We start from the raw sequence: 13,063 nt of genomic DNA on the forward strand, positions 1-13,063 counted from the left end.
AAAGCTTGCAGCTCTCACATATTCACAGTGTCCTTGTTTACAAAGTTGTTCTTCAATACCACCTTCAGAAGGAGAAGGGGAGAAAGAGAAAGAGCATACAGTTCTTGCTAATCTGGGAGAATTTTAATTTCCAGGCTAAATGAGGCACAGTGCATGCCTACTAATGTATTATGTTAACGGTCATTTATCTGAGGAACATGAACTCAAGGAACTATCATTGGTCAACATTTGTATGGGGGTCATTTAGCTAGATGGCTAGAGTGCAGAATGATGCCAATGACAGGGTTAATCCCTGTACCAGCTGAGGTAGTTCATGGAGGCCTACCTCCCCACCTTGCCCCACGCTTGCAGAGTGATGCCCCTCAAACTATATGTAAACAATTGTCTCTCTCTCTCTCATTGAGAGAGATGCCTATGGTCCTTTGTGGACTATGGCTAATTACAAGGGAGAAGGTTTGGATTAAAATAATGGTTTGCTTGCCATAGGGAGATTTCTAAGGAGCTCCAACTGTGTCTCTTTACTGCATGCAGGTACATGTGTTGACACTCTGATTGCTCTACCTACAATTCTCAGTTTTAAAAAAATTTCAGGGCAAAAAAGCGTGTATGAGCTGCACGATAAGGATGCAACTAAAAACAGCAATGCCAAGAGACCTGTTATATTCTGAAATTATATGGTGCAATGTTAACTCCCAGGATATTTTCCAAAGATCACCAAATAGAATTTCAAGTAAACCAGTATCACTGTGCTTTTGCAACAAGCCAGCCAACTTTCTCAAAATTGATCCCAAAACAAAACTGGTTCTTTCAGAAGCCAATCTGAATGTGGGATTAGTTTGCAGAATATTGAACATATTATGAATATATAGTAGCACTGTCTTAGCAGAGTAGCTCAAGAAATATATTTGGAACTACATATATTGCAGTATATGTCTACAGATATAGATGCTGACCTTGACTGTTACATCAATTTGGGTCAAATTGGTAGATTTGAATGAAAATATTAGAAACAAATTTTTGGCTGAGTAAAATCTTCCACAGCTTTACTTTATTAATCATACTGAAATAACAAAGTATTTTAATTTCCTTACCAAGTTTTATTTACTTGCTCTAAATCTTCTGGTCTAATATTAAAAGCGTGTTCAGGAGGCACGTAACGTACATTGGACTGTAAGCGAGCTACACTCATGCAATAGAGGATAAAATACCAAATGCAAGGCATAATAATTGAACCTTTAAATAAAATGTTACTTGGCATACCTACACATAGTACGGTGACTAGGACATGTATACACACAGCCAACATTGTGAAAAAGACAAAACATTGACGACACAGACCGACAGAGTTAATGTTATTGGAACAGACAAACACACAGAACTTGTGAACAAGAAACACAAGTGGAACTTGTCTATTCCATTTACCAATTGGAATGTTCATAGAAAGTTCATGGATTCTGAGAAACAGACAAACACATAGCATTGGCAGCCCTCCTTCAATTATGCTTCCTGGAGGGCCTTTAGAAACAACACAAAGCACAATATGTATCCCAAAGTTATATTTTAACTAATGCAAATGAATAACTTTCAGTTGTGCAAAATTCACATGAATGTCATTTTGATCAAACCGTTTCTAGGATAACTCCTTTTAAAAATCTATGGCAAATAAGGCTCAAGTGTGTGGAGAATGGAAAGATCCAGCATTCTGAGTTGGATATGGAACATCTGATTAGATAGTTATAGTTTTAATAGATAAAAAAAATAAAACAAAGGTGGCAGGAGGTTGGCAGTGGACTGGGGGAAATCATCAAATGGTGCACCAGGGCTTTGTGTTCACAAGGTTCACATTAATCACAGTCCCCACTACTTAGAACATCTATGTTTATAATAGGCAGGTACACAACACCTATCAGCCAAAAAGTGATAACCATTATCCACTTTCACTATTGTCAGTTTCAAAGCCGCCAGTTATAGCTTTTTATGTGCTCAGTTTATTTGAGGAGGAAATAGTTGTGTTTACTCATGTTCTCACCTCATTGAATGTAATAAAAGAGCCTCCACAGGAAATACATTCAGCTTAAAAGATTTTTATTTTCATTCAATTGAAATTATGGTCATCATAATTTAAACTAATGTTGGTCATAACATTGCTCCAAGCTCAAGATATCAGAAATGACTGATTTATCCTGGGGGTCATGGGGTGGGAGGTGTTGGTGAGTAGAAAATAGCGCTGGTAATCTTGCTAATACTGCAAAAACCTGCATAAAACTGCTACACTTATTAAAGTTGATCAATTGGTTATTCTCCCAAAAGGTTTTCTACAGGAAATCATTTAATCGCTTCAATAACTAATCATACAGAATATGTCTTGTGCAAGCTGGTTGTATAAGGATAGAGAATTAATAATGATTGTGTTCAATTTTGCCACTAACGTTTTTGGGTAAATGTTAAATTAGCTAAAGGGAGGGTTATAATACAAATGATACCTCTGGTATAATGATAGCTGCGTAAAATATTATCGTCTTGTTTGTAACAAAAATTATTAAAAATTTCTCTAAAATGGCATTCACCTTCTTAATCCTTAGCGAATTGTTGGTTATTAATGCCTGCTGATAACGACTGGTCAGCTAACTTTATTCCTCTTATTTTCTGTCCACCTATGAAGGTGGTAAAAATTTCAAAGACTTTTCGACAAATATTTAGGTTCATAACAATGTTAGCCTAGATTGTGTCCAGTCATTGATACTTTTTGTGAAATAATTTTTAGTTTTATTACTGCTGCTGTGTCATACTCTTGTGTTTAGTGGGAAAATCATGTTCACATGGGCCTGCTATAAGCAGTGAGGACTGTAGTTAGAAAACCAAGCAAACTTACCACTACAGGTGCTTCATAGCATTATTTCAGGCAGACTGACATTTCCAATGAGCAGGAAGCACTGGTAGAAAACTCTGATTATTATTTTTAGTTTATAGCCACTAACAGATTAATTCAGGATCAGTGAATTGTTGTGCCTGGTGGACATTAGCCTACACAGATTAGCTGCTTGAATCAATGTTTGCTTCTTCTTAAATGTATCGAACATTTGCATAATTTAGATTGAAGAGTCACTGGAAGTGATTGTCCTGCTACCAAACAAATGAAAAATTCCATTCTCCAAACCTTACCCAGTTCAAAAGATAAATTGTGTTAAAAGTCTGATTATCAAATGGGGAATGCAATTAATCTCTCTCTTTATCCCTTGAAGGACTTTTTCATTAGGTTAAGTGGCAAAAACAATAAGCATAATAATTCATAGACTGCACAATAGCACATAGGAAAAGCAAATGCTGAGACTCTAAACAGGCTGTTAGGGGTTAATATCATGCAATAGAGAGAGAGCTTTTGACTACCTTATCCTTAGAACAGTATGGAGATCATTAACCAAAATCAGGGCTGGAATGGAGCCACTGTCATAATGTAAACATTATAAAGTTCTGGATTCTCTTCAAAAAGCATTAGAAACTCCATCTCATTACGTATTAGAAAGAAATTGTGGACGCTTTCCTGCAGCAACATAACTGAATCAGACAACTTCTTGCAAAAATAATAGAAATCCCTAAAAGGAAATAACTTGGGAAAGAAAGTGTTGCATTTTCGGAAAATAGTCACTTCATTTTTACAATCGACAATGAAAAAGTGTTAACAAGACAGTTTACAAGGAAGTTCTTTTCAATTCTAATATAAAGGGGGCATCAATATATAGATTGGATATTACAGAGGGTGCTATTTACTCTGAAGAGAAACTATCTACAGTTTATTATACAGTAAGTTAAAATATAATTTTGATAAAGCTAATTACTGTTTCTACTATGCTCCCTATGTGACTAAATCAATCCCTGCCTGGCATATGAATTGATAATTGAAGAAATTGACAACGGTGAACTTCTGGGTTAACTTGTTAAATTCCAAGTGGATTGCATTTTTCATAATGTATAATCATCCTGAAAGTGAATTTTCATAGCGATGATTTCGTATTTCACACATAAAAGGTTAGTAGTATCAGGTCAAAAAAGGATTTCTAAGTTCAGAATGATAGGGAGTTGACAAATTTGAGCAATTTTTCACCATTGCACCGGTGCATTTATCAAAAGGAGGACAGTATAAATTCCTTCCGTTGTGCACTTACTTGTCATGAGCAGGGAACGTCTGAAGTTGGGTACTGGTGAGTCGGGAGAAGACATTTCTGTCATTACGAGCTCGGGTAGGAGGAGAGGAGGGAGGAGTTATATTAATTTCAGAGGACCTCCAATCAGTCCTGCAAGGAACAATAGATTCAGTCAAAGCTGAGTAATCATTCAGTATACAGTTAATACAATCTATTAAATATTAAGCCTACTCATTGCTTATTTCAATGCATTCAACTTTTAGCCATCTTTTGAAGAAGAGGGAATAAGTTGCAAAACCCAGAAGACAAACACAAAAGGCTCAGGAGGAGAGACTATTTCTAGCTTAGTTGTATTCTGCACCAATTAGAAATTTGGTCTGAATAACACGAGCCTAGGATTTCCAATCCTAACACAGATGGCAACGTTTAAAATGAATTTCCATTACAATCTGCAAACCAAGCCCGTGGTATCTGGAAAGCGGCGAGTAAAACTAAGGAATTAATAATTTTACAATTATTACAAATTAAAATGGATCCAAAATGGCTGCTAAGGACTATGGGCAGAATTTTACGCTGATCGGGCGGGCGCGTGTCCGACCCAATCTGGCGTGAAATCGAGCGATACTTCAATCGGCGGGCATGCGCAAAAATCAGAAGCGCACCCTACGACAATTAAGAGGCCAATTAAGGTCATTAACGGTGCAATTGTCTTGAATTTTACATTGCCCGTCCAACCTTATGGTTGGGGGAACAGGTGAATCAGCCAGGCGGCCTTTACATTCTTCATTAAACCTCATCCAAGGGCAGGAAGAGGTTTCCGTGATGAAATAAATTAAAAATAAAAAAATCGGAGAACAGCATTTTTTTCAGGTGCCTGATAGGGACACTTGGGCATTTTTTTTTTCTGCTTTTCAAAACTTTATTTGAGGATTTTTCAGGTCTGCAGCTTCCTGAGGCAGCTCTCTGCCTTCAGGGAGCTCTCTCTCAGTGCTGGCCCGGGCCCGCGTTAACGCCAGCGCCTGCCCTCTTCCCGCCCCCACCCCGGCAGCGCTGAGCTTATCAGCGTGCGTTTCACGTTGGCTGGCCGCTAACTGGCCAGCCAGCATGAAACCGGGGTTCCCCGGCCAATCCCAGGCTCGCCGGCCGATCTAAAAATTCTGCCCTGTGTTATGTTACCACGTTTCTTTGGGTTTTCCATTGAAAAAACACATCACCTAATGGTTCAGAAGAGAGCTACTGAAAATTGATAACAACTGGTAGATTTGAATGCAATTCTATTCAATAACTATTTCAGGAAAATATTTGTTCACAGAACAACTGAAGCATCGATTTATTGCTTGACACTGCAACTGTAGTGTAAGTGGGCAGAATTTTCTGGATGGCTGGGGGGGTGCGGAGTGGGAGCGGGCGGGTGCGGACCCGATCGTCGCTCGCGACCGGGTCCGTGCCGCCATTTTGCGTGGGTGGGCCAATTAAGGCCCGCCCAGCGTACTTCACGACGACTCCCGTGCATAGCAGGAGTGGGCGGTCAGCGGCGGGCATGCTCAACCCGCCAGGGCCAATGGTGACCCGGCGGTCTGTATAAAGGAAGGCCTGGTAGCCTTGGCTGGGCGAAGGGCTCTGCAAAGGGGCAATGGAGGTTATGCAAGTCCAGAGGGTAGGCCATTGAGTCAGGCCAGGCCCGAGGGTAGGGCTGGGGACCAGTGTGCCCCTCATTTTTCCAATGACTGACTTACTGCCCTCCTCGAGGAGGTGGCAGCACGGCAGGAGGTGCTGGTTCCCCAGGACAGGAGGAGCAGGCCCGCCCACATGACGAAACATGCCTGGGAGGAGGTGGTGAGCTCCAGCGATATGATGTGGCGCACCTGGATCCAGTGTCACAAGCGCTTCAACAACTTGTTGTGCTCTGGCAGGGTATGGACAATGTTGGCATTGGTCACGTAACCCAGCAGGTCGGCTTTCCCCCATGCTGCCCCCCCCCCCCCCCCCCTAAGTCTGAATGTAGTGACTGCATTGAATAATTGACAGCACGTGTCCTTCGCTGGGTGGGCCAGCAGATATTGCCCATGCCGAGGTCAGCCTGAGAGGATGGTGATGAGATGGGCTCTGCACCCGCAGTATGTGGTACACTGAGGCCCACATTACTGTTTTGGGGGCAACCTGGAGGAGCTGTGCCTAGGCTCAGCGCTGGAACTCCAGGACATGTCAAAGTCAGGATGATGATAGGCTGGGAGGGGAGCTTCAAGGTGGTGTGGCAAAAAACCATCTGCTGCCCTCTGCACTCCAGGTGCCTGCGCCTCCTTGCTATGGAAGGATATACCGTGTGGTGCCTAAGGTGATGTAGGCAGCATGTGGGGTGGTGGGGAACAGGCTTAGCATCTTTGTGCGAGTGTTTGGCAGCAGTGGGGTGAGGCGGCGCTGGAGCCCTGATACGTCATGCTCTGGTTGGGGTGAGCTGTGCGCGAAGAGAGTCCATGTGCATTTTGCCCTAATCAATGCTCGTCTCTCATTTTCAGGAGAAGAATGCTCATAACGCGGCAGAGTGTGAGAGGACTGGCAGCAGCCAGGCGCAGATCACCATTCTTAGCCGCTTTGAGCAGGAGGCCCTGGATCTGGAGAGGCGCCATGCGCCCAGGCCCACTGGTGTCGGTGAGGCTGGGGTGCCACGGCCAGGTATGTTTGCCCAGCGGTGAGGTCAGCATTGTTCTCCCAACAGCCATAGCAGTGCTGAATGTTAAGTGATTTAATTTGACCATTGCTTATGGAAGGATGAGTGCACAATGATCCGGGGGACAGGGATGCGCTTTGTCATTGTCTCCACGTTATCTGATCCAATGTCCTTGTTCTTCCTTTCAGCATCAGTGGGGCAGGGCTGGGAGGAGGAGCAGCAGAGGCCCTTTCTCACGTCTGAGGGGCTTGAAGTCTCACCAGCGTCACACCATCTCTGCCAGGCAGGCTCCAGTGCAGATACGAGCACCTCGGTGGGAGTTAGAACATCGGCATCTGGTGAGGCTGTGACGACTGGGGAGATGCCAGCTGTGGAACTGGCAGATCCCTCCCAGGCGGGGCCAGCACAGGCTCCACGGGCCAGAGGATGACCGCCAAGGTCATCGAGGCCAACAGGACAGCAGAGTCAGCAGGCTGCCTCAGATGCCGCTCCCAGCAATGGGGCAGCACCAAGATGTAGCACCTGGAAATGTAAACATAAGGCACCTTAGGCACACCATGGGTTTATCACTGGTGCTTTTGTGTTGGCTCAAGATGAGGTCTTTATAATTTGATTCGAATTGGAAAACCCTTGTCATTTTGTTTCATTAAGTTTCTTCGCCTGTGATATTAAATTCAGACATGTGACCATGGCTGACGGTGCCACTTTTCTTCTGCATGTGTATGGTTTCCAAAAATGTTAGGTGTGTTTTGTGGGACATTCAGTTTTATTAACAAGGCTCTTAGTTACTGTTCCTAACCTGGAAGGTTTGGCACTTAGTATCGAGTATGGAGCATGCAACCCAGGCTTGTCCTGGAGATCCATCTGTGGTGTGCTAGCTGAAGGTTCATTGGATTAAAGCCTCCCGGGTGTCCCTGCCTCCCTGCAGTATGCCCGGGTCAGCGTCTACCCCCTCAGCATTTCCGTGTACATGCTCATCCTCGGACACACTGCTGGACTCATCCTGTGCAGCCGCAGCTACTGCATCAACGTCTTTATCGTCCACTGCATCTCCCCTTTCAGCGCAAGATTGTGAAAAGCGCAGCATGCAACCACTATCACCGAGACAAGATCTGGGGGGGCACTGGAGTGCGCCCCCCCCCACCACCGCCCCCACCCCCCCCCCCCCCAACCTAAAGATCGCATGGATGCCGAAAAATCGGCATCGATTGGTCAGTCAAGGGCCTTAAGTGGCCCGTTAATTAATGGCGGGCGTGCAGCGGATATCATCACGCGCCCACCCAATGAAATATCGCGATAGTGCGCGGTGACATCGGGACGCTCGCCCGACGTCACCACACGTCATTTTACACGCGGACATGTGGGGGTAAATTCTGCCCTATGTATACAACTGACTTGACTCAAAATGAATGGGAATCCCTTGAGGGTGCAATCTTGCTTTTTTTTTGAAGTCAGTTTGGGGTTTGGCACCTGATTTACCTTCCAATACCTGGAATTTCCTCAGGTTTTCTCCTGAACTCCTGCCATGACTGGCAAAAGCCCCGCAAAAATAAAGAACAGCCGTTTTTGTTGATTCTGTAGAGTTTCTGTCAATCTTTTACTGAAGTTATGAGAGGAATTGGGAAAGCTAAATCTATCGTGTGATTGCACCACTAAACGGCAGCTTAAGAATGATCAATTATGATAAGCATACAGTTCTCACATTGATTATATTAGAATATTCAATAAAAATGAGTAACTTATAATTCTGCTATGTATGAAATAATGAATAGTAAAATAGGTGAAATCTTGTCATCTAGATTTATTGTGACCAAAAATTCCATCCCTGTCAACATAGGGGCATCAGGTTTTAGGATCTACTGACAATAATTGCAATATTTTTGACACAGTGATATGTCAAGGAATAAGCACATTGGCTTGGAATATGACATGATTTTCTATGATGACTGGGCCCTTGAGAGTCATAATGCATAATGTAATCTGATTCTCTAACCATCCAGGCCACTGGTGTTTTAGGATGTCATCCAAAACCTAGAGAAACATGGAATTTCCTCACATGAAGTGGAGTCTAGTCCAAAGTAGAGCATCCAACATGAGAACTTTCAACATAACTGGTGATAGCAATTTAATCCTGTGCTGGCAACTAAAAGTGTTTCATGAATTCTTGAGATGCCAACCTTTGCCTGGTCAAGACCTTCCAGTTTCAACACTGAGGCCCAAAGCGCGGGAATAATGTAGTAGAATGATCATTAGAAAACGTAACTTCAAAGTACAAAAATATCTATGTATTTCCTCTTACTGGTGCAATATTTCACAATTGTATCTTTATATTCCATTACACTGTGAGCTAATTTTACTCCGATATGTTAAAACGCACTCACATCATGGTATGTCTGATACTATACTGTGTTCAGATAACTAAAGTATCAGAAATTAAAGTGGCTATACTCTAATTACACTTGTGTTGGATTAACTTTTCATATAATGTTTTAATGGGAGTGAATATGCCTTTATTTTAAACAGCAGTGCTCTAGCATAAGTCCCTATATTGGTATGCTGCATTGTCTTATATTAACCTGGATTTGTCGGTCGAGATATGTACTTTCTCATAGGACTTTCTCCTCAAGAGTGGTGAAGTATCTTGCAGCTTCTTAGTAGATTGCCTGGGGCTTTGGAGAATAGAAAGATTATTAGCAAGTTATCAATGGATCTTTTGCACAAATTTATCTTCATATTTATTTCAATATTCTCACTCACATGTGAGACACATATGATGTCAATAAGTGTAGTTTTGGATGAAGCAGGGTTAGAGGGCAGGGAATAATTTGACGAGGGTACAGAAGTGTATTCCAGTTCATATTATATAAGTTTTGTTGCTAGGAAATGTAAATTAAGCATCAAATTTTTTTTATATAGCACACTGGCAGCAGTTCTGGGGTCTACAAGATATACTGCATCAACTCACCTTTGATAGCAGCTTCCAAACAGAAGACTACTAGAAGAACAAGGAAAGCAGGCACATGGGAAAGCCCACCAACACCTGCAAGTTCCTCTCCAAGTCACTCACCATCCTGACTTGGAACTATATCGCCATCCCTTTACTGTCTCTGGGTTAAAATTATGGAACTCCCTCCAGAACAACAGTGTGGGCGCACCTACACCACTTGGACTGCAATGGTTCAAGAAGCCAACTCATCATCACCTTCTCAAAGGCAATTAGGGATAGGCAATATATGCTGGACTTACCAGTGATGCCCACCGAAAAAAAGTCAATAAACTGCAGTGTACAATGTTTCCTGTAACTATCATTACCACAGATAAAATATATGCTGTTTAACAGGACACACTAGAATTGTGGGCAGATATGACTCTGCTGATCTGCGCTGTCCTAACAAGAGTCTCAAGTAATCAATCCATTTTATAATAGACGGAGGAAATAGCACCACCCACTGCAAAACATACAATATCTCTCTCACGTACAACACAAAACTCATGTTGCTGTAGTGCAGAGTCCTCTTCAGTTTAAGCCTTCCATTCCTTCTTAGGTTTCTTTACATTACACATCACTCGGGAAGGCTGCATTTTGTTCACACTCTGATAAAACTAATTATCAGAATGTGGCTGAGAGCAGATCAGGATTTTATCTGTAAGTTTCAATCACTGTGCAAGAACTGGATTCACAACTCTGTTGTACCACTCTGTAATCATAGGACAGCTCCAGGAGCACAAGGCAATTGAATTTAATTGAAATTTAAGAATAGATGGATAAGTTATAAATAGATTTACAAAGTGATTTTAGGGGACTTGACACTGAAGTGAGTCAGGAAACCGCAAGAACCCCCAACGTCACCCCGCCCCATATAAATTTTCAGGAAGGTGGGGGCACAGCGAAATCAGCTACGGGCCTGCCGACCTGTCAATGGCCAATTGAGGCCATTGACAGGATCAATTAAGCAATTAAAGGACCTGCCCGTCCAACCTTAAGGTTGGCAGGCAGGCCAGGAGCCCCGGCGGGAATTAGAAAAAACATGAAACCTCATCCACCGGCAGGATGACGTTTCATGTAGGGATTTTAAAAGTTTAATGTAATTTATGAACATGTCCCATCTCACGTAAAATGGCGGCAGGGCCCGCTTCTCCGGCGGGGATCGGCTCCCCGCCCGCCGGAGATTGGGTTGGGTCTGGCAGGCAGAAAATTCTGCCCAATATCAATTACGTTGTTGTCACAGTGGTTGGCAGCAACTGTCTGTGATTGAAATAGCAAGACTTATGGAGTCAATGCCTTTCAAAATAAATATTTGTGCAATGATATTCTGGTGCCCTGCACTTCAGAAAGGCTGGGATCCTTGGCAACTTTGAAATAGGTCGCAAAAATATTTTAGCATCTCAGCTGCATTTTTTTTTTGAAAAAAGGCTTGTGCTCAGCTCAAATGAGCTATATGCAAAATTTAGAAGTTTGTATACAAACAACTGAACCTTCTTAGCTTATTTCCATCCTCCATAACTTTAGCAGTTGGCTGGTTGAAGTCTCCCAAACATTAGAGGCTGCATCTGTGAGACGTTTCTTGTTATTTTGAAATGAAACATGGCACACAATTGTCTGCTGCAAGAATAGTAGTACATGGACTTACAAAGTGTTTCCAGATCTAGGTTGGAGAGCAATGGATTCTTTGTCCTTTGGAACTCGTGAGAGGACGTCAGCTGGCTTGATGCCATTCTCTTTTATATCAGCTGATTTTATTAGACTTGGAGTGGACAGGTCCACAACGGAGCCATAACCTTCCCAGTACTGAAACTCGGTCTTTTGCTCAGTCTGTAAATTAAAAATCAAAATCACAATGCCACACCAACAGTAAAAACTTAATATATTAGTTTAGGAATAAAACATTTGTGGTAGCAACAATACAGTTCTAATACTAGTACCAGGTCCTGTCCCAAGCTCTACTAAGCAGAAACCATTAGAGTTAGATATGCGAAAAACGTTGCAATCATTTCTATTCGGGGCAATTTAAAAAAAAAACTTGAATAGTTTTTATATATTAAAAAAATGTTAAAAGTGAGATACTTAATCTTTCTTGTGATTAATTAACAGCAAGGCTATATTTTTGTGTGTGAATTAAAATTTTATTAGAATGGTTGCCAGGTCAAGTGAGAGCAGATGTGACATGCACACATTCTTTAAAAAAATAAACTGTCATCATAGTCAGAGTTCTCTAAATAGCAAGAAAATATTGAAAGTCTTTTCATCTTAGGTCTATAATCACCACTGACTAAAGTGAACTACTGAAATGTTACAAATTATTAAAGTGATGCCACATGGACAATCTCCTGTAAAAGGGCACACTAAATGACAACGTTGATACAGTACATTTATAATCAAAGCTGGGGTATACTAAACATAATGCCTGCTGGCATTAAAAATAGACTGAGGGTATATCAGTTAGCAAACTGAGTGTATAAATGTAGTGCATCCAGATGATAAAATGACAGTTATACCTTTATTCTAAAATCTCCCTGGCTTAGGGAACGCTTTGAGTAAGAACTGGATATTAAACTGGAAAGAGAAAACATAAAAGTTATTACAATAAACTTTTAAAAAGGTACAGATTCAAAGGGGCAGGGTTTTCTGGCCCCGCTCTCCTGCCGCCGGAATTGTCCGGTCCTGTTAAAAGTCAATGGACTTTTGGCTGGGCCACTGTGGGTCTCACCACGGCGGGGCTGGAAAATCCTGACCAACATCTCAGGAATAGGCAGATAAATCATGTACAAATCTTAAAACACAATTTATTATTTTCAACTTGAAAATCATATGTTATATACTAATAATTAGCACATAAACATCTTACACATTAAAAATATAGTACATATAGTTTAAAAATATAACTGATTTTCCAACTGATGATGGATGATTCACAGTGAATTGTCACATGTCTGGCTTTCTACTTAGCTTAGTGTAGCCTTAAAAATATCTGGCCAGAAACATATCAATAATATCTGTCAGCTATCAGCTCACTGTGGGCTCTTTTGGCCCAAAAGTCAAGTGCTTTTTATTTTCACTACAAATGCAGTAAAAATATACAACAGGCTTCCGTTGCGTAATGAGCAGATTAATGCCATTCACCCGGTAGAGATAAGATCAGTTTCCAATTAGGTATGTCCCATGAGAGCAGCATGAGCAAACAAAAGGGAAACATCAGAGATGGCTTTGCAGTGGGCCAGGTCCCCTTTGGAGCCCCAGTAGTAACTTTTTATT

At 41.9% G+C, this 13,063-nt stretch overlaps 1 protein-coding gene across 4 annotated transcripts in view; it reads right to left on the reverse strand.

The window, feature by feature from the left end:
* kif21b (kinesin family member 21B) overlaps positions 1–13,063 on the reverse strand; it is a 168,717-nt gene that overhangs the window by 35,351 nt on the left and 120,303 nt on the right. For all 4 annotated transcript variants that reach the window (XM_078546599.1, XM_078546601.1, XM_078546598.1 and 1 more), the window contains exons 24-27: positions 12,307–12,364; positions 11,442–11,623; positions 9,387–9,479; positions 4,164–4,292 (exon numbers count right to left, since the gene is read on the reverse strand). In XM_078546599.1, the coding sequence (XP_078402725.1) occupies positions 4,164–4,292; positions 9,387–9,479; positions 11,442–11,623; positions 12,307–12,364 (462 nt within the window). The remainder of the gene's footprint in view (positions 1–4,163; positions 4,293–9,386; positions 9,480–11,441; positions 11,624–12,306; positions 12,365–13,063) is intronic.

This window comes from Cetorhinus maximus, chromosome 8 (assembly GCF_964194155.1).
Source record: "Cetorhinus maximus chromosome 8, sCetMax3.hap1.1, whole genome shotgun sequence".
NCBI lineage: Eukaryota > Metazoa > Chordata > Chondrichthyes > Lamniformes > Cetorhinidae > Cetorhinus > Cetorhinus maximus.